This window comes from Oryctolagus cuniculus, chromosome 1 (assembly GCF_051225735.1).
Source record: "Oryctolagus cuniculus isolate XC-2025 breed Fujian yellow rabbit chromosome 1, ASM5122573v1, whole genome shotgun sequence".
Taxonomy (NCBI): Eukaryota; Metazoa; Chordata; class Mammalia; order Lagomorpha; family Leporidae; genus Oryctolagus; species Oryctolagus cuniculus.
The window spans coordinates 110841647-110869616 of NC_142867.1; the positions used below are offsets into that span (position 1 = coordinate 110841647).

At 50.6% G+C, this 27970-nt stretch overlaps 1 protein-coding gene across 1 annotated transcript in view; it reads right to left on the reverse strand.

The window, feature by feature from the left end:
• The window catches only part of LOC138846119 (uncharacterized), a 54318-nt gene that overhangs the window by 3062 nt on the left and 23286 nt on the right, over window positions 1–27970 (reverse strand). Inside the window, exons 3-7 of the mRNA XM_089306087.1 lie at window positions 24009–24075; window positions 14944–14994; window positions 5786–9483; window positions 5264–5374; window positions 2654–2767 (exon numbers count right to left, since the gene is read on the reverse strand). Coding sequence (XP_089162213.1) covers window positions 14967–14994; window positions 24009–24075 — 95 coding nt within the window. The 3' untranslated portion in view covers window positions 2654–2767; window positions 5264–5374; window positions 5786–9483; window positions 14944–14966. The remainder of the gene's footprint in view (window positions 1–2653; window positions 2768–5263; window positions 5375–5785; window positions 9484–14943; window positions 14995–24008; window positions 24076–27970) is intronic.

Consider the following 27970-nt stretch of genomic DNA (forward strand, 5'->3'; position numbering starts at 1 on the left):
GAGATGCACAGCTCCAGATAAGGACAGCCAGACCACGAATCCAACACACGGAAAATGCACGTTCTTTTCCAGCAGGTACATGATTCAGTTCCCAACACAGCCATCCTCAAAGCCAGTCCCCACGAATCAGTGATGCCATACAGTCCCACTACAGTGAAATGAAAGCTTAGCAATGTATTTTGAAATAAACAGTAACAAAACTTAGTCAATCCTGTAAGGCCAATCTAAAATTTCATACACGTATTACAAACTTGTGAGTTCTAATAAATCCACTCAAAATGAATTAGATATCTAAGGGCAAAACCTCAGACTTGAAAAGTCCTAGAAGAGAATATAGGGAAAGAACGTCAAGACATTGGACTGGGCAGTGATTTGTAGGTATGACACAGATCACAGGCCACAGAAGCAAAAACAGACAAATGGGACACCAAATGTAAGAGCTGCTACACAGCAAATGAAGCAAACAGCAGAATGAAAATGCAATACACAAAATGTTAGAAAATGTTTGCAGTCTGTGTATCTGATAAAGGGTTAGTACCCAGAATAAATAAAGAACTCCTACAACTCAACAATAAAAAACCCAAACAATACAATTTAAAACTAGCCAAAAAAAGATTTAATAGACATTTTCCAAAATGATACACAAATGGCCATTAAGCAAATGAAAAGGCAGCAAACTCAGCTAATCATCAAAGCAATGCAACTCCAAACCAAAAAATATCACCTCACACCCACAGGAATGGCCAGTCTCAGGGAGACAAAATAGCAAGCGTTGGTAGGGATGTGGGGGAATTGGCAGCCTTCTACATTTTCATTGGACTATAAAAGGGTGTAGCCACTAGGGAAAACAGTGTGCATTTACTGCCTTCAATTTTAAAAAATTAAAATAGGGAATCTTATCGAATGGTACAACATGAGTGACTCATTAGGACATTTTGCCCAAAAGACAAATGCTGCATAATTCGACATGTATAAGTTACCTAAAGCTGTCAAACTCTAAAACGCAGAGTGCAGTGGTAACTGCCAGTGGTTGGACATAAGGGTTTAAGGGGAATTGTTGCATGGATATAGAGTTTCAGTTTTGCAAGCTGCAAAAGTCCCTGGGACCTGTTACACAACATTAGCATTATGGTACTATATATTTAAATTATCTAAGATGGTAAATTGTATGTTGTGTGCATGTGTGAGTGACCATAATTTTAAAAATTGTAGTACACATATAAATCAGGAGAGAAACAAATTTTACCTTTACATGAATACATGGGAATAGATGAATGATTAAAAACTAAATAACTAAAAATTCAATGTTCAATTTAGTAAATTAGACAAAGAACAGGAGGGTACATTTGATATGGGAGATCTTGGCAGGGAGTTAATAGGTGAGCTGGAGTCCTTGCCAGTCCTCCAATGCTGAGGCCCACAGCTGCAGACCAGCTCTCTTCATCTCCCTTGCCTTCAAGAGGAGTGTCTCTGAAGCATTTCGGCTTGTGAGAAAGTGGGAGGTCCCAGGCGTACCCAGCAGGTGATAAAGGGCCACTGCTCTCTTGCATTGCCCTACCCTACATGTGTGAAAAGGCCATGGAAAATGGAATGAAAAGATAAGTTCATTTGGATGCCAAAACGTTTAAAATCCATGCATAGCTTTTTTTTTATGAAATGTATTTTTCGTGAACTCTTTGAAGCCCCCTTGGCTTTTTGAAAGAGCCCCCCATACAATGCTGGATACCACCAGGCGCCGGGCTCCCAGCCTTTCTCCCTCCGCTGAAGGTATCTTTGCCCTGTCTCTGGACTGCAAATCAGCCTGAAACTGAAACTGACTCACGGACTCCTGGGAGTGGAGCTGCTTTCCCTGAATGCATGACATCATTTTTTTTCCTCCAGTAACTCACATCTTGATGGCCAGCATTGTCTCAATGAGCTTCTTTTTTGGGGGATGTAGTGCGGGGTGAGGGTAGGGGGTGGATTGCAGATCCAGGGCAGGAACTACCCTGTATGCCAACCCCAGGCTGAATGAAGCTCTCGTAAAGAACACAGTATCACCCACCAGTGAGGAAGACCACAAGTACCGATGACCCACTGGGAACCTGAACACCCGGTGATCACACCCTCCTTATCCTCCACACCTTTGAACTGTGCGAGTCACTGTCTTAACTCCTCAGGGAGCCTGGTAATTAAGCAAGAGCTGCCTGGCCCCTTGCCCTCTCTGTTGCGATCAATGTCTCCTTTCTTCCAACATGCCCCAGTGGGTGACTTTCTGTGTCGGGTGAGTGGGCCCAGTTTGGAGGTTATAGTGCAGCCCCTCCAACTAGTTTGGGGGTTTTTCTATAACATTTTCTTGCCTTCCTGCCCCTAACATATTAACCAGTTGTCCACAATCATTTCTTTCTTTTTGTTCCCATACTGATTCACAACTTCAGCCACCGCAATTTAGCCATAAACCCCCATTATTCTACTAACAATGGTTTTGTGCAAGGCCATCGGTTGCATTTACATCACTCCATATAGGTGAAGAGTTCATGGTGAGCTGCCTTGATGCCTTCACAGCATTCCATAGTTGTTCTGCCGCTTCGTACTGAAACATTGTCTTCCCTGTGTGTCTGCACCCACCAGTCTTCTACAGTGCATTTTACTTTGACTACGCCATCCCACACACCTTAGGCTCTCTTTTCTGTGACACAAGTAAGGGTCAGCATTACTCAGAGCGTGGTTATCAGTCTTTTTCTCTTGACTCTTGTTGATCACTTGGTATTCAGATAATTGAGGAGACCTGGAGAACATGTAACAGAAATTCAAAAGTCAGGGTCACTTGCCTCTGGTCATTGTTGTCATGCAAGAGTGGAGGCCCTGTGCTGCCAGGTTTTTAAGACAAAGAGTTTTGCCTTTTCTGTTAAGACATTGTACTTTTACTTTTTGCTATATGGCTACGAGAGAGTAGCTGGAGCAAACCAACCCTCCTTCAACAACAACAAAAGAATGAGAAATGGATGCCAAAAAGTCCTCAGTGGCCTGTTTGAAGTAATCAGAGAGCGGGAAAGGCAGTAAGAACTTGAAAGGGCAGGATCCAAGCGAAAAGCAAAACTTTGAGGTGAGTTCACCATTCTCTGCTGCTTTCCCCTCAAGGCACTTGCCAATTAGTAAGTGGTACTGGGCCAGAGATCAAGCTGCATTTTAAAGCACAGAGTTTTCAGAAGTCTCATGAGGCTAGGAGGAAAAAAAAATGGAGTTGAGGGCTATGAGGATAGCCAGGTATTGATGGGATCAGATTTTTGGAGCAAAGAGAACTGGAAGACATTGAGCAGGAGTTTCTGTGCTTTTTTCCATGAAGAATGCATTTACTGCCAATATTTTCAGCATGAGAGGTTGAGCAGCTCTGAATAAAGGATCAGTTAAGAAGCCAGAAAGCTAAGCAGAGCTTTTGCCAGGCTCATGGCGCTAGGGAGATGAACATTGGTATTCAAGACCTGGCCTGGCAAATGGGCCCAGACGAACAACCTTGCTCTCAGTCGAACCCCTGGAAATACTCTTCCTTCAGATTACTTCACACTACAAATAGAATAGTTCTCACAAAGTTTGAAATCCAGCTTCAATACCTCTTTTTCTTGATTACATGAAGATGCATAATCCCTACTATAGTTATCTACAGGTAAAATCCAAATCCTCTCTACTGGAAATTAATATTACCCAGAGTTTCTGTACTCTTTACACATAATATCAACCACTCAATAGACATGGCTGCAGTCAATTTTACTTTTTCCTCTTGCAACTTAAATTAACTTCCAGATAGGCCAGCTAAGCTTTGTTTCTTCCTTGTTTCTTTCTTGACAATGCTGACTATCTCTTTTATTCTTGTTTACCTTCAGGAAATGAATAAGTAAACAACAATGAATGATTGAAACTATTGAAAGCCAAGAGAAACGGATGATAGGGATACCCCATTAATGATCTATCTAGTTATAACAACTAAGACCAGATGTAAATGAACAAAGATTTCCATGCCTAAGATATTGGATGACAAGATGGAGAAATTTACCAAAGTGATTTCTCAAAGAAATTATTCTAAAAAATATCAGAAGTAACATTGTAAGTGTAAGAAAGAGAAAAAATAAGGCATAGAGAAGAACAAAGGGAAATACATATAACTATATATGAGAGACATGGGACATGGTGATAGTATCTAACATTTAATTGACATCCTAGAAAAATAAGAGACAGAGAGAGAGCAAGAGAAGATGAGACAAAAGAATATATTTGTGAATATTCTGACCAATAATTTTTCTAAACTGGGGCTGGCGCTATGGTGTAGCAGGTAAAGCCACTGCCTGCAGTGCCGGCATCCCATATGGGCACTGGTCCTAGTCTCAGCTGCTCCACTTCCAATCCAGCTCTCTGCTGTGGCCTGGGAAAGCAGTAGAAGATGCCCCAAGTCCTTGGGCCCCTGCACCCACATGGGAAACCTGGAAGAAGCTCCTAGCTCCTGGCTTCAGATCAGCACAACTCCAGCCACTGCGGCCAATTGAGGAGTTAAGCGGCAGATGGAAGACCTCTCTCTCTCTCTCTCTCTCTCTCTCTCTCTCTCTCTCTCCCTATGCCTCTCTGTAACTCTGCCTTTCAAATAAATAAATAAATCTTAAAAAGAAGACATTATGACACACACATTTATCACACACAGGATTTGCCACATTCAGATTTGTACTGAAATAAATATTAAACATGAGACCAAGCCTCCAGTGAATGACCCTAATGTAAAGGCAAAGACTTAACATCTCACCTGCCCCTCAGCCCAACCTGTACTTAGGATTAACCACTTATCAAAAGGAATTCATTGAATTGAGGGAGTGGTACAGCTGGCCTTAATAAAGTTCTATTCACTAAACTTGAGAACTCATTTGCTTCTGCAATAGATAGGATGCTATTAGCCAGTATTGTCTGGAAGAGGTTTTGTTTTGTTTTGTTTTGTTGTGTTGTGTTTTGTTTTGTTTTGTTTTGTTTTTTGAGGGAATTGCAGTGCCAGGCAGGGAAATTCCAGGTCTGGGGCAGAGAGTATCTACTGAAGCCTGCTTGTCCATTATAAAAAATTCCCTAAACAGCACAGCATTGCTGCCCTATCAAAGGAAGGTTATGAGCATCATTGACCAATCAGGAATCTGGATGTGAGCTGTACATGCACTGCTTAGCCCCAATTTCAATCTACAAGAAACTCCAGTCCTCAGGGATCCTGGAGATTAAGCAATAGCTGCCCTGCTCCTTGTAAATAAACGCCTACTTGCTTCTCCCACTCCGATTCAGTGATTGGCTTTCTCTGTAGAGGGTGATCAGACCCAGGTTTGTGGCTTCTACAGCAACTCCTCCAACTAGTTTAGGGGTTGTTATGCAACTGTGAACACAAAAATATAACATCAAAGAACAGCAAATATAATAAAAAAAAAGAACAGCAAATATAATGATAAATATACGGATAAGTACAAATTTATATTGGCCATTTAAAAATATTAATATCATAGTAATACTAATATGGTATTTAAAATTAAAAACATGGGAGTTGCCAACTGGAGTTAAAGATCTCTAAGGTTCATGTAGTGCAGGAAAATGGTTGAAAATACTAGTTCATAGTAACTTCATTAAGTGAAATGTGCACATTATGAACCCAGTAAACATTAAGAAGTTATGCAAATAATAGATAATAAGCTATGAAAAAGCAACATAAAAAACTTAATGGATCAAAAAAAAAGGCAAACACTGTGGAAGACAGTATGGAGATTACTAAGAAATCTGAATATAGACCTACCATATGACCCAGGCATCCTGCTCCTTGGATTTACCCAAGGTAAATGAAATCAGCACATGAAAGAGTTATCTATACCCCAATATGTGTGTATTGAAAAATAGATCTTAGGGCCGGCGCCGTGGCTCAATAGGCTAATCCTCTGCCTGCAGCGCTGGCACACCGGGTTCTAGTCCCAATAGGGGCACCAGAGAAATGTCTTCCAAATGGCTGCAACAGCCAGAGCTGAGCCGACCCAATCCAAGGAGCCAGGAGCTTCTTCTGGGTCTCCCACATGGGTGCTTGGGATATCTTCCACTTCCCTCCCAGGACATTAGCAGAGAGCTGGATCAGAAGAGGAGCAGCTAGGACACAAACAGGTGCCTGTATCAGATGCTGGTGCCTCCAGTGGAAGCTCAACCTGCTACACCACAGTGCCAGCCCTTGATGATGAATTTTCTCTTGCTTTCTTTTTTTCTCTTACTTTTTTTGTTTTGAGTCTCACAATTCTTGGTGGAATGCCAGGCATTATGCATAGAACTGTACAGGTTGACAAGTCATATTTGTGTTCGAAGTTGGCACATATCTTGTTCTTGATGGTGATAGTTGGGGTTCAACCAATAATTGAACTGATTTTGCATTTTATTATTGCTGTTGTTACATTCAAGTCCCACATATCTCAAAGTCCTCTAGCACCAGCTTTAGCAGCCTTGTGGTCATTGATGAACATAGAATGTTTAAGAGATTTTTTCAATTTTTCTACTCCATCCTTAGCTTTCTGTAGGCCCTGCATGCCTGCACCACAGATAATTTTCTGCATTATCTTGTTCCTCCCTAAGCACCAGAATGTTACTACTTGCTATGGCGTGCAAGATTTATGGAAGAAACAGGGGCTCTTGAACCTCCTGACCAGCTCAATATTAGTCAGGCTCTGTGGTTGTGCTTCATCATTAGGGTTTTCTCTGCTTGCCCTCCCTCCCAAGACGGTCACATTGTGCCGTGTACTTGTAGGGGAATCGTTGGCAGGCAAGCTTTTCTTGCCAATTCCCCAGTTGGAGCTAGACTTTGCTTTGTATCAGTGAAGGATTATCCAACTCAGTAGGTGTCCCGCCCCTCCCCACAGCCCCTGGCAATCACCATGTTGTTATCTGCTCTTACATGTTTGAGTACTTTACATAGTTCATATAGGTAGTGTCAGCAGTATTGACTCCTCCATGACTGGATTAGTCCACAGAATAATATGCCCTTGGGGTTCATCTTTCTTGCCATATTTAGCAGGGCTTTCTTCTTTTTTAAGGCTAACTAAGGATTCCATTTTATGTTTTTCCTTTATTCATTCTCCTGTCCGTGGATATTTAGATTGGCTATTGTGAATAATAGTACATATAGTACATTGAACATGGGAGTACAAGTATCTCTTTGAGATTTCTTTAGATATATGCTTAGAGGTAGAACTGCTAGAGCATATGGCACCTCTAGTTTTTTGAAGAATTTCCACACTGCTTTCCATACAAGGTACATCCCATAGTCCGTAACTGTTCCAGGTTTTCTATGTCCTTCCAACACCGGCTATATTCTGCTTTTTGTTTTCATCATAACCATCCTAATAGTTATGAAGTGATTCACCGCTGTGATTTTGATCTGAATCTCCTTGGTGTTAATTATGGTGAGCATCTTTTCATATACATGTTGGATGAAGACACTTGTCTGTCTTCTTAGATGCCACTTAATTCTTTTTCCTCAAGACTATCTTGGCTATCTGAAATCCTTTTTACTTCCAAGTGAATTATAGGAATTTTCTCCTATTTTGTAAAAAATGCCGTTGATAATTTGCTACAAATTGCATTGACGCTGTACATTAGTCTGAGTAGCAGGGACACTAACAATACTAATTCTTGCAACCCGTGAACATGAGGTGTCTTTCTTTTTATTTGCATCTTCTTTAATTTCTTTTGTCAATGGTTGCAATTTTGTGTATAAGACTTTCACTGCTTTGGCTCAGTAGATTACTCCAAGCATTTTAGTTCTTCCGATACTATTGTAAGTGAGAGTATTTTCTTTTCAGATTAATTGTTATTAGTTAATATGAATAAAATTGGATTTTGTTTGTTGATTTTATATTTTACAATGTCACTGAATTCTTTGTCTTAACACACGTTTCTTTGTGGATTCTTTAGAATTCTCCAATATTAAGATCATATTATCTGCAAGCAGAGATAACTTTAGTACTTTCTTTCCAACTTGTGTGAATTTTGTTTCTTTTTCTTGTTTATTGGTCTGACTTGGACTTTTAATACAATGTTGAGTATAACTGATAGAAGTGAGCATCCTCTGTTCCAGATCTTATAAGAAACATTTCAGTCTTTGATCATTAAGTGTAGTGTTACCTATTCATTTTTTATATAGCCATTTTATATTTGGGTAATTTTGTTTTATTCTTACCTTTTTGAGAGTTTTTAAATTTATAATAAAGTGTTAAATTTTATCAAATGTTTTTTTCTGCATCTGTTGAGATGATTGTGTGATTTTTATAATTTATTTTGGGAATGTGGTGAATCTCAGCAATTGACTTACGTATGCTGAACCATTCTTGCACCCCAGTTATAAATATCACTTGGTTATGGTATAGATTTTAACATACTGTTGAATTTCCTTTACTGGCATTTGTTGAATATCATTAGGGACATTGGCTTGTAATTATCTTTTCTTGTAGCACCTTTGGCTTTGGTGTTAGGGTGAAAATGGCTTCATGAAATAAGTTTGCAAGTGTTCTGTTCTCTTCCATTCTTTGGAAGTAATTGAGAAGAAGTGGTGTTAGCTCTTTAATGTATTAGTATTAACTGTATATTAATGTATTAGCTGCTATTAGTTGATTAATGGTATAACTCACTAGTAATGATATCTGGTTTTTTTTTTCCTTCTTTGTTGGAAGGTTTTTGATTACTGCTTCATTCTCCAGGCCAGTTATAAATCTGGTCATGTTTCTATTTCTTCATGATTCAGGGCTGGTAGTCTGTTTCTAGGAATTCCTCCATTTCTTCTAGCTTATCTGCTCCATATCAGTTTTTAAAGATTTATTTATTTATTTGAAAGTCAGAGTTACACAGAGACAGAAGGAGAGGCAGAGAGAGAGAGAGAAGCCTTAGCCCTTCAAGATCCAGCTCACGTTCTCCCAGGCGCCTGCACTTGGGGAACAAAGGGCAATAGCAGAGAAGAAGTCCCAGCATCCTACGAAACTGTGAAAATGAACCCAAATGGAGACGAAGAAAGTTAAAAGTCTATTAGTCTTGCTCAAATAGGGTTGCTTTTCATGTTTTATCTTATTTTTCTGAATTAGCAAATACAGCTCCATGACAGAAGATTCCAAAGGTCACAGGTGCTGAGCTGCGCACCCTCCTCCTTGGCCTCCCGGCCCCAGCCAGGACCAGCGGCCTCCTCACTCTGCACGGGTCCTCCCAGGGTGAGTCTCCAAAACTGAGCAGACACAGTCAATTTCTTCTCTCCCCTTTTACAAAAATAGCAGACGATGGAGCTGGTTCATTCTGTATGTAGGATCTTTCTTATCTCCTCTTTGTAGCTGGGTACTTTCCCGTTCTGTGGCCGCCGCAGAATTCAGCCAACAAGGCCCCGTGGGTGTGTTGCTTCTAACTTTTAGGTAGCACAAATAATGCCACCATAGTAATCTCATGTGTGCGTAGCTGTCATTTCACACATGCACGATTCTGGCATTTCTGGTAAAAGGCAAATAACTTTTGTAATTTTGACAGCTATGGTCAAGTTGATCTACACAAAGTTCTGCTACTTGATGCTTCCATCATCATCAATACTTGAGAGCACCTGTGTGCTCTCCCACGCACCAACATTAGATATCATCAACTTATACTTCTTTGCCCATCTTACAGGTAAAATACGGTATCTCAAGGTAGTTCATCTCATACTATCACGAGAGAATTGGAACATCTTTTCATTTATTTATGTATTTGATTTATTTTTATTTATTTGAAAGGGAGAATAGCACAGAGAGATGAATAAACACATGCTTGTGCACACATACACACACACACACACACACACACAGACCTTCCATCCACTGGTTCATTCCCCAGATGGCTGCAATGGCAGGGGCTGGGTCAGACCGAAGCCAGGAGCCAGGAACTCCATCCAGGGCTCCCACATGAGTGGCAGGGGCCCAAGCTCTCAGGCCATCTTCTGCGTCTTTCCCAGATGCATTAGCAGGGAGCTGGATCAGAAGCGGAGGAGCCACGACTGGAACGGTTGCTCCACTGTGGGATGCTGGTGTTGCTGTGCCACAGTGCTGGTCCCTTTGCATTTATTTAAAAGCCACTGATCTTCCTTTTCCTGTGAACTTCAAGTTCATGGCCAAGTCAGTTTTCTATTGACTTGTGCAGGGGGCGTCTCATAAAGTTCACAGAAAATGCATGCTATGACAAATCTATGGGTTTCAAAAAACTTTTGCATCAAAATAAGCTCATCTTTTACTTCCATATTCCATGAACTTTTTGAAGCCCTCTTGTAGGCTGCCTTCTCGGTGTGTGCACCAAGGAATTTGCTCCAGGGCCTCTCCAACTCCCTGGGAAGGATTTTGGGGTCCCTGCTCTGCAGACTGGAGTCTCAGCCCTTTGTTGCCTGCACTGTCCCTCCAGCATCAGGACACCGGCTTAACCAAGCAGCGACAATGGTGGAATTGAGCCAGACATCCGAGAGGAAAAGAGCACATCAATGTGGTGCCCCCCCCAAATGCACAGCTGAGCTGGGCACAGCCTTGGGGGTGCCCCAGGGCTTGGCACAGGTTGTGTAGACTTTTCTCCCTGCAGGCTGTTTGGGGCCAGCAAAGCTGTGACATTCACCTCTGCTTGTCTGCTTTCTCGTCTCCAATCACTTGGAAGCTGGCTGTTGGCACGGACTAAGAGCAAGCAGTGGAGAGGAGGAACAAGCAGGGACATGCGGAGCCTTCTTCTGCAAGTGTGTTGGCTGAATCACCCCGTTTAGGCCTCCAAGTAATTCTGTTATCCCCACTTTTCAGACATGGAGACTGAGGACCAGAGAGATTGAATATCTTGCCCAAGGTCCTACAGGCAGTGCATGGAGAAACCAGGATCCAACCTGGCGTGGGAATGCAGGGTCTGGCTCCAGAGCTAGTTCTCTTTCTCATGCTGTGAATTACCTCATCTGCAGCCAGGTGAATACCTTTGTCTTCTGTGCTCAGGATAGGAAATGATCCAGTAATGACACACAGGGTCCATCCTGTGTGCAAACTCGGCTTTGTGGGGGCTGCTGCCTGGAGCACACTGGGTTGAAAAGACTCAGGTCTGGCTACAGGTGGTTGATGAATAGCGCCTGTGGTTTGGAGCAGGTGCACTTCCTCATTGCTGGTGCTGACCTGTCGCAGGGAGATGCTTCCATCCTGCCAGCCCCAGCATTCCTGGCAGTCTGAGCTCCCTCTATCCCATGTTCCTCTCTCTAGAACGCCTTTGCTTCTCTGCTCCCCAACACACAGCCTCTCTCCTGCCACCAATGGCCCTCCTCCCACCTCCCATGTGAAACAGGTTACGGCCGCCTTCCAACCTGGCTTGTCACCCTCTCTGCCCTGGGAGGTGTGTGCAGCTCTTACAAAATAATCACGGATGGATCCCAACACCTCTGGAGGTGGGCCGGGGGAGCAGGTGGAGGATCCATCCTGCCCTCTGTCTCCTTCTGAGTGTAGCATGTAGCCTGGGTGGCGCCTGGGGTACCCAGCAGAACAGCCAAGCAGAGGAAGGGTGCACGGGCACCGTGTTCTTTAGGTGGCTCACATCTTTGTGTTTGCCAACTCTCGTGGGAGTGGGTGTGGGGTTTTCTGCAGCACCGCTTTGGGGGACAATAATCTCTTAAAACCTGTGGGGACAGAGACCAAGCTAAGAAAACCTTCACAATGTAGTTACTTAGTGACCTGAATGAGATAGCCAATACTAAATGGTTAGAGCAAGAACTCAATAAATATTTGATGGCTACAAATAGTAACAATAGCAATAATAACCCCACTATTGATTAATATGTCTTAACTCTACGGGTGCTGTTTGTTTCCTGCGTTCTTCAGTGTTTGTCCTTTGACTGCCAATGTTAATACACAATTTGTATCAGTTGGCTTTGGCTGTGTAACAAACAACAAGGAGATTTAGGGGCTTAAAACAGTAATGCTGCACACTTCAAGTGGGCGCACTTTATGGCATATATCTCAATAGAAGTGTTTTTTTTTTTAACAATCAAACAGGAACTCCCCCTTTTGTTTAACAAATTAGCAATTAAAATATAATGTTCCATGGAGCCCTAGGGCACCCTGAGGCCTTTTGAGAGAGTCTGGGTTCCCAATAGTGCTAGGCTATTACTGCTTCCTCCAGCTGCTTCCTCTCACTGGTGTGCAGAGGGCATCTAAGACACCATGTGACAACAGGGCCTTGAGGGTGCGGCTGTGCTAGAACCCAGAAGTTCCCTCTTACACTAAGTTCCAAGGAAGTAGTCAGAGATGTAGGGCAAGACCCTTCTGCAAATGAGTTCAGCCCAATACTATCTGAGACAGCAAAATAGAAAAACAATGTAAACATCCGCCCACAGGGGGTTGTTTCGATACATGGAGGCCGAGTGCTAGGGCACATGTGGCTAATAAAAAAAATAGTGCAACAGAGGCTGGCAGTGGCATGCGGTTGAGATGATGCTTGGGAAGCCCGCATCCCCTGTGGAGCGCCTGCGTTTGAGTCCTGGTTCTGCTCCGGGTTCCAGCTTCCTGCTAATCTGCACCCTGGGAGGCAGCAGGGCATGGCTCAGGTACTCGGGTCCCTGCCACTCCTGTTGGAGACTCGGATTGTGTTCTGGGATCCTGGCTTTGGCCTGGCCCAGCCCAGGCTGTTGCAGGCATTTGGAGAGTGAACCAGCAGAGAGAAGATCTCTCTTGCCTTTCAAATAAATAAAAATAAATTTAAATAGCTTTTTTTTAAAGTGTATTTTGGTGCCAAAAAGTTTTGAAATGTATACAATTTTCTCATCATATATATCTGTGAGTACCCTAAACAGGCTAATAAACATGTTTGTCTCTTGTTAATCTGTTTTATTTTTATGATTTTATTTATTTATTTGAGAGGTAGAGTTACAGAGAGAGGGAGAGACAGAAAGAGGGAGAGACAGAGAGAAAGGTCTTCCATCTGCTGGTTCACTCCCCAAATGGCCGCAATGGCCGATCTGAAGCCAGGAGCCAGGAGCTTATTCCAGGTTTCCCACATGGGTGCAGGGGCCCAAGGACTTGGGCCATCTTCTACTGCTTTCCCAGGCCATAGCAGAGAGCTGGATCAGAAGAGGAGCAGCTAGGACAGGAGCTGGTGCCAACTTAACCCACTATGCCAGGGTGCTGGCTCTCTCTCTCGCTCTCTCTTTCGACCCACTCCAGCTAAGAACCTAATGGAGGTTATTATTTCTCCCCTGAGGTTATTATTTCTCCCCTGAATGAATGTCTGTGTGATACTGTGGAATATGCATCTGGGCTTCATCGCCAGTTCCTGGAGTGCACCCGTAAAGCCCTTGGGATCCCAGGTGGCGAGGTCTTGCATACACTGAGATCCCTGGTTGCTGGGCCCTGGGTAGCTTCAGAATACAGCTGATCCCAGAAGGACCAGGCGGGGCTGGGAGGAGTGTAGGGTTGGGACTTCCAGCACAGCCCTGACCTTGAGGGAAGGGAGAGGAGCTGAGGGGATGAGGATAACCAGTGGCTGACAAAGTAGCCAACCAGGTCTGTGTCGTGAGCCCCCCGCCCCGAAGCCCCCTGGATTGGGGGGCTTCCAGATGCCTGTGCGTGTGGGTGGGTGTTCCTGGTGTGGGAGGCCCCATTCTGGCTCCATGCCTCTTCTATCCATCTCTCTGTTCTGATCTGCGTCTACTCAAGCAGCCACTATAATAAATGGTGAACACAGGTAAAATGGCTCCCTGAGTTCTGTGAGTTGCTGTAGAAAATTCAAGGGGCTGGCGTTGTGCACAGTGGGCAAAGGCACCCTCTGTGACACCAGCATACTACCTTGACACTGGTTCAAAACCTGGCTACTCCACCTCCGATTCTGCTCTCTGCTAATGGCATGGGAAAAGCGTGGAAGACGGGTCAAGTGCTTGGGCCCCTGCACTCACCTGGGAAGACCCAGAAGGAGCTCCTGGCTCCTTTCTTTGGCCTGGCCCAGCCATGGCTGTTGCAGCCATCTGGGGAGTGAACCAGCAGATGGAAGATCTCTCTGTGACTCTGGCTTTCAAATAAATAAAAAATGAAGATAAAAAAAAAGAAACTCCATCAGAATCAAGGAGGGGGTACGGGAACCCCAGTTTATCATCCACCTGTTGGAAGTGAGGGTGGCAACCTTGTACGTGTGACTCAGCGGAGGTGGGGGTGTGGACTTTGCGATGACTGCAGAGGCCTAAGCCAGCCACGACGCTACCCAGGCTTGAAGACACCTGCCGCTGGTTCCCAGGTAACAGGACCTTCCAGCGAACTTCAGCTGTGGCCACAAACCTCAGCCGCCACAGGCAATGAAACAGCTACTGCACCTTGAAGAGTGAGCTTTCTCCCTGAGTGCCAATAACCCCCCATAAGGGAGTGAGTATGGGAATGGAATGTGCCTCCTTAATCAATAATCGATAATCGATAATCAATAATCAAATGTTAGCTATTACCAAGGTTCTTTGATTTTCAGTGAGGTCCTCTTGGTTTTCAATGTGACTGAAAATCTAAATACAGATTTGGCCCCGATTCAATGCACACATCACCTCGTAAGAAAAGTGCAAAACCTGGGACCAAGTGCAGGCTTCTGGACTGGCCAGCTCAGCAGCTGATGGGTCGTTCCCAGGTTCCAGTTCTCAGGTTGACCGGGAATGAACTTCGTCTTTTCAACAAGACGCTAGTCCTTCCAGTTCACGGGGGGAGGGGGCATCTTGGGGACTGGGCCCTCGCTGTAGGATCTGATGTAGGCGTCTCTCGGTAGACAGGGTCAGGACGGAATGAAATTGGGCAACATCCCGCTGATGTCCGGGGGAGAGCGGATTGCTTGGTGTGGGAGAAAGCACCCCTCCCCCACCAGGTGTCCCCAGCATTGTATTGAGCAAAGTAGAAAACACACTTTGGTTTTTCTAACAGCTCAGAGCACAAAGGATACAAATATTTGTTGTTTTCTTCCCATCAGAATTGACTTACAGTAGGTCGGCACCTGTGGGTGAGACAAGGAATACAGAATGTGGACCTCAGCATGATGTGTTCCCAGAGTGCTCTACAAAGCATGGATCACTTTATTAGTTGAAAAACTGAACAAAATTGTTAGTAATGATTTAAAAGTAAGAATTTCTTTGGCTTCTAGTTTTGTGAGTTGGCATTTGGGGCTGGGTTCGTCCAAGCTCGGGGTCAGCTGACTGGGCTCCTGTCCGTGTCCACACCCGGACGCCCGCCCATGGACGTCAGCTGGGCTCACAGGTGTCTGTCAGCAGGTCGCAGGCTAGTCAGCAGCTCGTCACATGCCAGCTCGGGGCTCCAAGAGCAGCAAAGGCCTCTTGAGGGTTAAGCTTGGAGGCCACGCGGCACATTTCATGGGTCAAAGCAAGGCAGGTTCAAAGCTCAGGGTCAAAGGCCGGTGGGATCGATGACTTTACCTCTTGATGGGCAGAGCTGCAAAGTCCCCAGGTGCTTTCTGCAATGTGCCCCAAAGTAAACCCCAAGAGCCACTTATTGGCAGACACTGAAGCCACGCTCTGTGCTCAATGCCAATCTGCTGGCAGTGTGGGAGAGAGACGTGCGTCTCACCAGAACACCGGCTCACACATTCAGAGTGAGCTGGAAATCTTTGCAGGGGCACATGCAATCCCACCAGCATCACACTGGAAACCGCTGGGCAGCTTCCCGCTGTCGCCCCAGCAGGGACACCTCGCAGAAGCACAGCGCAGCTCCATGGCCACAGAGTCGAGGCCCGGCACACCTGCCTCCTTCCTGCCTAACTTAGGCAGTCACTCACACGCTCTCCACATGAGCCGTGTTGTCATTTCAGGACCAGCCCACAAAGGGAGCCACACGGGTCACCTTTGGAGCCTGTTCTCCCTGAGCACAACTCTCTTGAGGCTCATCTGAGCACTTGTGCGTGCCAGCCCTGTGTTCTGCTTGTGGCTGAGCAGTGTCCAATGGCCCGGATGGACAGAGAGGCCCCTTGTGTCTCCAGCTACTCTGAACATTCTTGGACAGGTTTGGGGCGAGCCTGGGTTTTCATTTCTCTGGGATACATGTGGAGGAGTGTGACTGCTGGGTCACACAAAGGTGGCGTGTTTAATTTTATTTTTTTTAAAGATTTATATATTTGTTTGAGAGTTAGAGTTACAGACAGTGAGAGGGAGAGACAGAGAGAAAGGTCTTCCATCTGCTGGTTCACTCTCTAAATGGCCGCAACGGCTGGAGCTGGGCCGATTCGAAGCCAGGAGCCAGGAGCTTCTTCTAGGTCTCCCATTCGGGTGCAGGGGCCCAAGGACTTGGGCCATCTTCCACTGCTTTCTCGGGCCACAGCAGAGAGCTGGATCACAAGAGGAGGAGCCGGGACTTGAACCAGCGCTGCGGGCAGAGGATTAACCTACTGCACCACAGTGCCGGCCCCGCACGTTCAGTTTTATAAAGGAAGGCCAAACTGGCTTCCAGCATGGCTGGCATTTAAAATTCCACTTTAACATCAGAATTATATTGCAACTATATTTAATAATATTTGCAAACATCTCTCCAACTAAATATTTAACTTGTAAAGAAACTGCCTTTTGTTTACCTTTTAATTTAAAAAAAAGTTAGTGGTGGGTGTTGATGCAGTGGTTAATGCACTATGCAGGACACCTGTATTCCCTATCAGAGTGTCTGGGTTCAAGTCCTGGCTCCATTTCCTTTTCTTTCTCTTTTTAAGATGTATTTATTTATTTGAAGGACATGGGGGGAAAGAGAGAGAGAGAGAGAGAGAGAGAGAGAGAGAGAGAGAGAGAGAATCTTCCATCTGCTGGTTCAATCCCCAAAACAACCAAGGCTGGACCAAGATGAAGTGAAGCCGGGAACTGGGAACTCCATCCATGTGGGTGCAGGGCTTGAGTATTAGGCCCTCTTCCACTGCTTTCCCAGGAGCGTTAGCAGGGAGCTGGGCCAGAAGTGGAGCAGCCTGGTCTCAAACAGGTACTCATGTGGGATGCCAGTGTCACAGGCGGTGGCTTAACCCCCTGCACCCCAAAGCCAGCCCTCTGGCTCCGCCTCTGAGTCCAGCTTCCTGCTAATGTGCATCCCGGGAGGCAGCAGGGGAGGGCTCAGGTGTCAGAGTCCCTTGCAGCCGAGTGGGAGACCCAGAGTAAGTTCTAGCCTCCTGGCTTCAGTTTGTCCCAGCCCCACTTGTGGATATTTTGGGAGCGAATGAGAGCAAATGCGCACTCTCTCTCTCTGTCTCAAGTAAATGAAATTTAATTTTAAAAATGTAAATAATAATAATTAAAAAATCAGTATCAACCCCAAAATTGCTGAAAACCCCAAAAGGAAATAGCACAGGGATGCAGGGAATAGAAGACGTTCTACAGCACCGAGAGTGCATGGAGAGAAACGCACTTGGGCAGAAAGGAGGAAATCACATATTTAGGTATTCTGCCCGAAAACAGAACTCAAGCTTTTGGAGCCTTAGCTTGCACACAGAGAGCTCGGCTGCAAACGATGATCTGATGCCTTCCGCTAAGCTCCTCTCTGCGTGCATGGTGTTGTTTCAGAGCTGAGGAAGCCACACGGTCTGCTGGATTAGCTCATATTGAAAGGTGTTCACTTTAATGGCTGCACAGCCACCCTAGTGATGGGTACGGAAAGCCTTCTGTGCCGTGAGCATGGGCGTTTCCATCTCTTGGGGCTGGGCCTGCTGACCATGGAGCCCCCAGAGATGCATGGAATGCATGCACCTGAACTTGCCCTTCACGGACCCACGCCGCTCCTCCCTTGCCCCTCACACACCAAGGCTCAGGAACAGACGTTGCTGTGGCTGAACGCAGCCCCTACAAGAATAGGGCCGGGGTCCGGACCCTGCCCCTGTAAAACAGGGCATTGCAGGCGTGATCAGGATGTCACTCGGTGTCGGGTCTCCCCCGTGCCAGACCTCATCGCAGTGGGGAGACGGACCCTGCCACCATCAGCACAGCCCCCCACAGGCCAAAGAAGCGGGGGCAGCAGCAGAGAGGAGCAGTGGACGGGGCGACTCCTGGGGCCTCAGCCTCACCTCCAGGCCGGCCGGCTTCAACCATGGCTCCTATGTTCCACGCACCTCCTCCTCCCCACCCCACCCTGGGTCTCCTCCTCTTGGGCTCCCAGACCCCAGCACCCAGAGTGCAGGCTGCATCTGACCAGCGTGGAGCACAGCCGGCTGGCCCCTGGTCTCTGCAGCCTGTGCCCCGGCTCCCAGATCTGCTGTGCCCCCTGCCTCAGCCTCCAGGGAGGTTCTCAGGAGGGTCGCCTCACCTCCCCCAGCCCCCTCTGCCACCCGGCCCATTTAGTCCTCAGGCCGCCATGTTCGTCCCCATCAAATGTGATGTTGTCAGCCCTGGCCGACGGCATTTAGCAGGGTGAAAGTTAATGGCGGATGCGAGGCATGAGAGGGAAAATCTTTTCCAGTCCTTGACACACGCGCTGTCATTACGAATGGGCCATTAGCTGTGGTGCCCAGAAGGGCATTGCAGACCCCGGGCTGGCCTCTCTGCAGGAGGTCACTGGCTCCCAGAGACACCAGGGCCCATCTTCCTGAGGGGCAGGAGAGGCACTTCCTGAGTCATTCCTTTATCTATGAAACCCTGGACCCAGGCTGGAGGGAGTGGCTCCCTTCTGGGAGGATTCTGTGAGTGTGAGTGAAGGGGCAGGCGTGTGTGCCTCTGGGACACACCGATTCTACACAGCCACTTTGACAACGGCTATTTCTGTGGGCATGGGACGCATCCAGAAAAAAAAAAAAAAAAAGCCCAAATGTGTCCAGTGTTTTATATCTGGGTGAGAGGATAATTCATGAATTAAAGTTCTTTTTCCACTCATCTGTATTTTCTGAATTTTCTACAATGTCTGAAAATGAACTTGGGGGCAGGCACTGTGGTGTGGTGGGTGGGGCCGCCGCCTGCGGTGTCGGCATCCCATGTGGGCGCCGGTTCAGGTCCCGGATGCTCCACTTGGGATCCGACTCTCTGCTGTGGCCTGGAGAAGCGGTGGAGGATGGCCCGGGTCCTTGGGCCCCTGCACCCATGTGGGAAGACCTGGAGGAAGCTCCTGGCTCCTGCACCCCTCCCCCAAAAAAAAAGAAAAGAAAAAATAAAATGAACCAAAAAGGTTCATTCAAAGAAAGTAAGGACTGAGATTGGATTCTTAGATTCTAAGTGAAAAAAATGGGGTGGCGGGTCTGGAATGGCCCCCGGCACCAGATATGGGAGCCAGTGGTTGAGGTGTGAATTGTGGGGGTGGGAGGTGTGTGGGTGGCAGCTTAGCCTCTCTCCCCTGACCTCTGTGAAGCTCATGTCCTAGGGTGATGCCCAACCCCCTACCCCGGCACTCAAAGTATTTCAGGGGCATTCAGTACCAAAAGCAGGAGAGGCCCAGGCAAAGGGAGCCCAGCCGGTCACCCTCAGAGCCATGTCAGGGGTGCTGGCACGAGCCTGGCGTGTTCAAGGGGTTGTGCAGGGAGGATCTGAGACGGTGACTTAGTTACGAGGCGATCACACACGTACTCTTCACCTTGTGCACGATGTTCCCAGAGGTGTCACCTCTCTGACGATTGCAGAGGACATCCCCGAAGCAGAGGGACACCTCAGCCCACCTTCCACTCCAGCCTCTCACCGCTTCGTCTGCACACACCTCAGTTCAGTAGCACCAATTATTTCTCGATTTTGCCTACGGCATCGGGCAGGTCGCCTGCGGCACTGCTCAGCACAGTGCACCTGCTCCTGGAAGGTCCAGGGATTAACACCTCCCCCACCCAGTCATCCCCGAGCAGTGGAGGATGGGAAGGAGCTGGTAGAAAAATGTTCCCTAATTTTGTCCCCGCCCCGGGGCACAACTTAACCTGTAACACTGGGCCAGCAGCAGATGCACCGGCCAGGCCTCCAAGCTGCTGCCACAAACCCAGGCTTCAGGCTCCTCCCACTCCTTGGGCTCTCTGCCCCGCCCTGCCTCCTGCTCCCATAATTTCCCCACAGAGGTCTCCCTGATAATCCCTCCGTTCCACGCTGATCTCCTAATAACTGTGATTTCCCAGTTGGCACGCTCCAGTCTCCCACGGGCTGGTGTGTGCAGCTGCAGAGATGCGGGCTCGGAGAACCTCTCCTGGGGTTCCCGGAGAGAAACTCGGCCTGAAGAGGCAGCCTGGGCCGGGCCGGACTTCCTGTGGCAGCCCCGGCTTCCCAGCCTGCGAGCAACAATGCGAGACCCTGTTATGTGGGGAGGACCTTCAGATCCTACATCCAACTTGCACTTCTTGACGCTGGGATCTCGGAGACAGGGGGATGGATCTGCTCAATATACACTATTTCCTCTCTTAAGGGCACATGGCTACCCAGGTCTCCCCAGCTTCCCTTGCACTTAGAAGTGACCATGTGCCCAATCTATCCAATGGAATGTGGATATGCACCAAAGGGTGTGCACTGACCTTGGGACGAGGCTCCAAAGCGTGGAGCATATCCCAACTTCTCCACTCTCTCCTCTGTATGGCAAGGTGGGAGGGGCCTGGGCCCATGTGTCACCCTGTGGATACCACCTGCTCTGGGCCATCACATGAGCAGGAAATCAACTCCTGCCACGTGGAAAGCGTTATGCACGAGGCCTGCTCCTGTTACAGCAGTAATCAGTCAAACAAAGGCGGGACAGGACAGATGGGGTCCTTACCCTCCTGGAACCTTCTATTTCATGATGGCCGTGAGGGCAGGGTGGGAGGTGGCTCCAAGCCCTCATTCCTGAAGCTGCCCCAGGCCAGATTTCTCTGGCTGGAGTTGAGGGAGGGGCCACTTCTTCTCAGCCAAACGTGGGGGACCCAGAGCCTGGGACTTCTGTGGGGGCACATGGTGACACATGTGCCAGCCCCTGCTGGAGGTGTCACACAGGCCCTTTCCTCCTTTGGGTGGCCTTGGTCACTGAGGTGCCTCATCAGACTCCACGGCCTCTGAGGCTCCTCACGCTTCATCGCTTTGACCCTCTGCCCTGACCTCTCCATGAACGCACGGGTCAGGTGCTGATGCCAAGCCCATGGGAGCCCGGGGCCAGGAGTCCTGCCTGGAAGAAGGTGTGCATGTTGGGGAGGTGGGTGAACACCTTACCCCGGAATGGGGCTAGGAGCGAGGAGTGGTCCATGGAGTCACAGAGTCGGGGAGCGGGCTTCCGGAAGAGAGCAAGCATGGGAAGCCAGGGGGAGGCTGAGCTGAGCCCGTGGGGTCTGAGGCACCCCAGGAGGGCACAGAGTTGAGTGCCATCAGCTGGGAGGTACCCTCTGGGCTTCCTGATGCTCAGGCAGGGTGGCTCCAGTCCCTGGAGGCTCTGAATGTCTCCCGCTGTACCCCCAGCCACTGGGCCTGTTAGGGACCAGGGCCCCTGCTCTGGGTCTCCTCTCAGTCCCAGAGAAGCCCGGCCGCCTGGGAGAGTGCAGGCTGTGCTCACACAGCATTACAGCGCTCTCTGTGGCTCCCTGGCGCACATCAGTGGGGAGGGCCGGGCAGGGGAGGGCAATGGGTGTTGGGCTCCTGGGACTCGGCCTGTGCACCCCTCATCTGCTCTGGGCACAGGGGGAGAGCCACCGCCAGGCCTGAACTCGCATTGTCCGGATCCAGCAGGACAGCGTGGGGTCCGCAGTGCCTCGTGCCTCGGACGTCCTCCTTTGGCTCTTGCTGTGGACCCAGGCAGTGGGACGGGGGCTCCACCTCCATGACACCTCCTGTCTGTAGCAGCCTAGGGGGGCTGCTAGGAGCACGGAGTGTGTCTCGTGGAGGGTTGGAGAGAGAAGCCACCAGAGCCAGAGCAGCAAAGGAAGTTCTTAGAGAGAATCGATCTCTGCCTCCAAACCCCATCTCCACGAACCCACCTCCTGGAGCCCAAAGTCAGTCTGGCAAACTGAGGCCTCTCCCCAGGGCTTGCACTCGAAGGGCCTTGGACAATGGACAGATGGGCAGTGATTCGGAGAGGTGGGAGGTGGTGGGAGAGGCCTGGGCCCCCTGCCTGGCCATACGTGCACTCCAAGGCTCAGGGTCCAGTTCTGGGGCACAGCGCCCCTGGTGGCCACACAGCGAGACCCCGCCCCCAGCTGGGGATGCTGGGCAGCTCTCTGGCCCCAGCTGGAGCATCAGCTGGATTTGGTGTGACCCAGAGACGGAGGGGCACGGGTGAGGTCACGAACGAGCTGTTCCCGAGCAGCCCATGGCTCTGCCCGACCTCGGTCCTGGGTGTTAACTCCTCCCCATCTTTCAGGCCCCACCACATCCCCCGTCGCTGGTCCCTTCTGGATGGAGCCAAAGTTGACATTCTCATCTTCAGCCAGGAGACCCCTTAACCTTCCCCTGGGACGGCTTGGATGCCCAGGCACAAGACACAGGTTCCCGAGGGCCCACCGCACTCAGGGGAAGGAAGGCCATTGTGTCGGGGACACAAGTGCTGAACACCAGGCACCACATAAGCTGCGTGCTCTCGGGGTGGGGGGGGGGGGGGACGTCAGCTGGCCCAGAGGCCTCGCACGGCTGCAGGAGGGAAGGCAGTGGGGAAACACGATCAGGTGTGGCTGGATGGAGAGGGCTCACAGGCTTACACAGTGGTTTCTCCTCCAACTTCCAGGCTGTCAGTGAACCACAGGTCATGGTGGGGACCCCAGAGGCGGCTCTTGGGTCGCAGGAACCCTGGTCATCACAGCCTAGCTCCCGCCTCCCGGACCCCCGCCGGAGGCAGGGGTCCAGCCTCAGCGAGACCCAGGGCTGCAGCTGGATGCCGCCTCCCGTGCTTTGCGCCAGAGTGGCCCTGACCTCCCAGCTGCCCGCCGAGATGCACAGCTGGAGGCACCCGGGAGGTTCCCTCCTTCTCCCTCCTGGCTCGGGGAAGTGGGCTGCAGCGATCGGCGCGTCTGCTTTGTCACTGCTGCCCGGCGCCAGCACCAGCGCAGGAGCTGGGTTTTTCCCTGTGTTGTCTCTTTGTTTCTCCTAATGAGAAGCAGACACGGAGCTCTGAGGGGCGGAACGGCTCTCCTCACAGCTCCACCAACTTAGGCTCCAATAACCCGAGTTTTAATTGAAGGTCTGAGAGAGGGCGGGAGGTGCACGGTGGAGGATCATCAACTTCTAGAAGGGACCCTGGGGACCACAGACCTCATCCTGCTCACATATTAAGACCCTGACCCTGGAGGGGTGGAGGGCCATTTCCATGGTGACCGGCCCGCTGGCGGCGCAGGCAGCCCTAGAATGCGGGTGTCTTGACTCCCAAGTTCATAGGTCTTGCCCACCCCTGCAGCTTGTTCTTGGCCAAGGGTTCTCAGTAGCAGGGAAGATGTCTGGAAACAGTATTGATTGCTACAACTCAGGGTAGGCCAGGAGCACTCCTAAACACTCTACAAAGCCCAGCTCAGCACCCCCACCCACCCCAAAATCCAGCAAAGCCCCGCTCGTGGCTGATGATGAGTGGCCTGGGGAGAGCACAGTCCTCCCATCCCAAGTCTGTGCAGACATGGCTAATCAATCACAGCACTACCACTTCCTCTGAACACATGCAGGGGTTGCTAGTCAAGCCAGTATGTACCGATCATCCCCCAGGGCTGGACAGCGTGGGGGTGCGAGGTTCTGAAATCATCCTGCTTGGGTTTCAGTCCTGGCTCTGTTGCCACCTAGAAGCTGTGTGACTTGGGGCTCTGATGGGCCTCTCAGTGCCTCGTTTTTCCCATCTGTGAGATGGGGATGCTCAGTGCGGATCCCCTCGGGGGGATGTTGGAGCCATGTGCGGTGGCACCTGTAAGTGTTCTAGTAATCAGTCTGTCCCGGGCCTAAGGGGACCAGGTTTACCCCCAACAGGACTGGCGCAGCTCTTGGCATCTTTCCAAGAAAACCTCAAAAAAAAAAAAAAAAACTTAGCAAGGAGACACTCCATCAACCATCAACCCGTCTGACAGATAAGGAGGCCAAGGCTCAGAGAGGGCGAGTTACTTGCCCAAGGCAGCCCAGCCCTGAGTAGCCAAGCAAGGATTCTCACCTGATCCTGTCTGGCCTGGGACCCATAGCTGTCACCACTGTGTGGCTGCTCTGCCTCTCCACTCCATCTGAGAAAGAGAGAGGGGGAAGAAGTGGGGAGAGGGAACTGGTCTCCGGGAAGGCATGCACCTGCCAGGCACTGGGGTTTGTGCAGGGCTGAGAGGCACAGGCAGACACCAAGTTCAGGCCTGATGTTCAGGTGCACTCCCACCACCTCCCTCGCCAGGGGTCGAGAGCCCCAGGTGACAACTCTCCATCCCTGGGGTGGAGGGACCCTGGTGCTGCCAGGGCTTGGAAAGGAGACACCAACTCACGGAGAGACAGAGACCTCCGAGCTCCCCAGCTGCTCAGCCATGCCTGGCGCCCATGTCCCTGCTGTCCCAACCCCACGTGTATCCGCTGTCCTGCCCATACCCCGCCGCTGGCGCGGGCAGCTCTCCAGGAAGAATCTCACTATTTTTGGACTCTGTGCCTTCCATTCTCTATGGAGCCAGAGAGAAACGTCAGCTCCATGCCCCTTGTGAGGGCTTCGTAGAAGCAGCTGCGAACACAGCCATCCAGGCCAGCCTCGAATTCCAAGTCAGCACCTGCACACCCAGAGCCTGCGCTGTGCCAGGCCCCGGCCTGGGCCCCAGGCTGCGTTGAAGGAGCCAGGGCTGTCCCATCGCTGCCTCTGAGCCGGCACAAGGGGGCTGGGGACCAGCGCTGACACGGGAACCAGCAAGGTGAGCATGGCTGGATGTTGCAGGCAGGGGAACAGCAGTGTCGCAGCCCAGAGGCAACAGGCGCATCTGAGGAGGTAAAAGGAGGCCTTTGGGGTGGGGTTAGGGGCCGGGGAGGCGGCAGAAGCGGCAGCACCCATGGGAGCTGCAGGGAACAGCAGAGGGGCTGCATCAGCCACTTCCTGGGGTTAGATTTTCTCTTTAGAAAGGTCTGTGCCGACCCAGGGTGGTGGACACAGTGCAGGCAGGGAGGCCCGTGGGGACCCAGGCTCTGGGGGTGGGCACGCAGCCCGGGGCTAAGACGCTGCTTGGGAAGCCTGCACCGCATAACAGTGCCTGCGTTTCAGTCCCAGCTCTGCTTCGGACTCCAGCTTCCTGCGAAGGCGCACCCTGGGAGGCAGCAGGTGACGACACAAGCACTTGGGCCACCGCTGCCCACACGGGAGACCCAGATCCAGTTCTGGGCTCCTGCCTTCAGCCTGGCATAGACTCTGCTGTTGTGGGCAGTGAGCCAGTGGATGGAAGATCTCCATTTCCCACCCCCTCTGTGTTTCAAATAAAATGAAAATTTAAAAATAAAACTAAAGAAAGAATCCAAAGCTGGCACCGAAAAAGAGAGGGGAGTCGCGAACGCGGTGCAACTCTGCCCCCAGCTGGAGCCCCGGGAAGCCCCTGGGCCAGGTGGCATGGGCCCACTAATGACATCCAAATTCTCGGGGAGGCTTCTTAATCCGTCACCCAGGGGTCCCTTCCCCAGCAGGGAGGCTCAGCTCTCTCATCCGCCCAAATAGAGCCTTCCTCTCCACGGAGCTGTCTGTCCCGACAGCTCCCAGCTACCTGGTCAAGCGGCTGCTCCCCTGCTGACTGCCACTCTCCCCGCCACCACTAGCACCTCCGCTGCCCCACCGCCCTGTCCAAAGAGTGACCACTGCACTCACAGATACAGAGGCTGTGGCTATGCGAGCACTTTCTGTTCCAACATCTTCCGTCCTCACTGCAGCCCTGTCCCGAGCACCCAGCCCATTTTACAGACAAGGACACTGAGGCCCGGCCAGGGTCGCCTGGGTATTAGGTGGGGGGCTGGGACCAGAACTGCAGCAGTCACGCCTCTGGGCGGAGCGTTTCAACTTCTCTGCTCCCCGGCCTGTCCAACTCAACAGAAATGCATGCGTGCAGGCCCCAAGTGGCGTGGCCAGGAGGGACAAGACAGGGAGGTCACACAGTCCCCAGAAAGAGGGGACACAGCAGCCTTAGCAGCATGCCTGTGAGCTGTCCAGGTCCCCTCACGTCGTAGAGGGTCCCAGCCCAGGACCCCCAGGTCATCCCTGGGGAATCTTGCCCTCCAGGGAGGGTATTGGGTCCCAAAGCACCACAATGGGGAAGCCCCCGGGGCCGGGGAAGCCCCTGCCCAGAAGGAACGATGGGAAAAGGGGGCGCACCCCCAGTAGGGACCAGTCTGAATGCAGCCTGGGTGCTGGGCTCTTGGCTGAGCTGCCCACCGGGTCTTCTCTTCCTGCCCATCTCTGTCTCTCGTCTGAAAAGCTTTTCTCCTGGGGAGACAAGGACAGGAGAAGTGACCATGGGCCTGGCCCTGGGTGAGCCCAGCCCCTGGCGTGTGCTGCCTTCCCAGGGAGGGGACGCCCAGGCGTGGATTGTTCCCCTCGAGTCTGAGGCCGAGGCTCCCGCTCTTTGCAGTCTGAGGCTCGGAGCGGTCACCCCGGGGCCAGGGGGGGACGACGCCTCTGCCGGGAAGGCCTCCCCATTCGTGGCATCAGTGGCGTCTTCCCCAACGCCCGGTAAACCTCCAGGTGATGGCTGCACTAGCCTGTCACAAGGAGTTGGCATCGCAATGACACATTGCTGTGACGTCAGTACGACAAAAGAAGTGGCCAGAACCTTGACATGGAAGGGAAGCTGCCCCACCTCAACTGTGGCAGCTCCCACGTGCAGCTCCCCGTGGGCTCCAGTGTCCCTCCTCGTCTGCCCCGACTCTGGTCCTTTGTGGTCTTTCACACACTCCCCCTCCTGGGGGGTGTCCCGTGTTTCTCCTCTGCCCCCACCCCATCCCCAGGCTCTTGTTGGTGACACCCACGCCCTCCTGGTTTGACCCTCTCTTTAAGCTGTGGTCCCTACTCCGTGTCATCCTTCCCAGGCCCTAGAATCCAACCACTGGAGACACCTCCACCTGGATGCCCACCTAGGTGCTTCTGACAACCTGCACCTGCCCTCATTGTCTTACTGCTCTCCCTGTGTGGTTGGGGAAGGGTCCTCCCTGCAGGCTGGGCTTACGCTTCCCTCCTCCCTGTGGGTATTTTTCACCCATCACCCAGCCCTGCAATTTCACCTCCTAATGATGCCTTGTGCTCATGCCTCCTCCACCCACATCTCGTCCCAGTGAGCGTGGGCAATGAGTTTTCTCTTAACTGGGCGGGGTCCAGACGGCTGTTTCCCTCCAAGCCACTGACTGCCTCTGTGAGTGGCTGACCTGGGAGTCTGGCCTCAGCACCGTCCATGGCTTTCCACCTCCTGCAGGGGCAGTTGGGCCCTCACAGCTCACTCCTGTGGGCCCCGAGTCTCGCGGCTGGCTCCTTCCTCCAACACTGAGCTACGAGGGCTGCCTCATTCGTGCTGATCTGAACCACGCCCTGGCTCAGGCTGTGCCCTTGTGACCACTCAGAAGTCAGAGCAGGTGCTGCCCCCTCTGAGACGCCTTTCTGGAGCAGCCCTCCTCATCCATGTTGGTTCTTGTGCATCTGTACGGACGCAGCCAACCACAGCTCGAAAATATAGATATATACTTTACAAAACTGCATCCATCCCGAACACATGCAGACTCTCTCATTGTCATGAGTGTCTAAAGAATACGGTCTAACAAGCACTTACACGGCACTTACATTGTTAGGTATGATGAGGGATCTCGAGAGACGTGTGGCGCTGCTTTATACAAGGGACTTGAGCACTGCAGACTGGGTGAGGGGGTGGCCCTGGGACCATGCCCCCGCGGATGCCCGAGGGCGACGGTGCACGTGGCGCTGCGTGCACACCCCCAGCACCGCAGCCTTCCCGTCGTGTGCAGATCATGTCTCCCCTCCCCTCCTCAGCTTCCCTTTGAATCTCAGCTCAACGTGTCTGGGCTCAAGTTCACTGCGGGGCTTTTCTCCCAAGAGAGCAGCTGTAGACAGGGGAGGCTCCGAGTCCAACACGCCCACGCTGCCTTCCCTTTCCCCATCCCCTCCCAGGT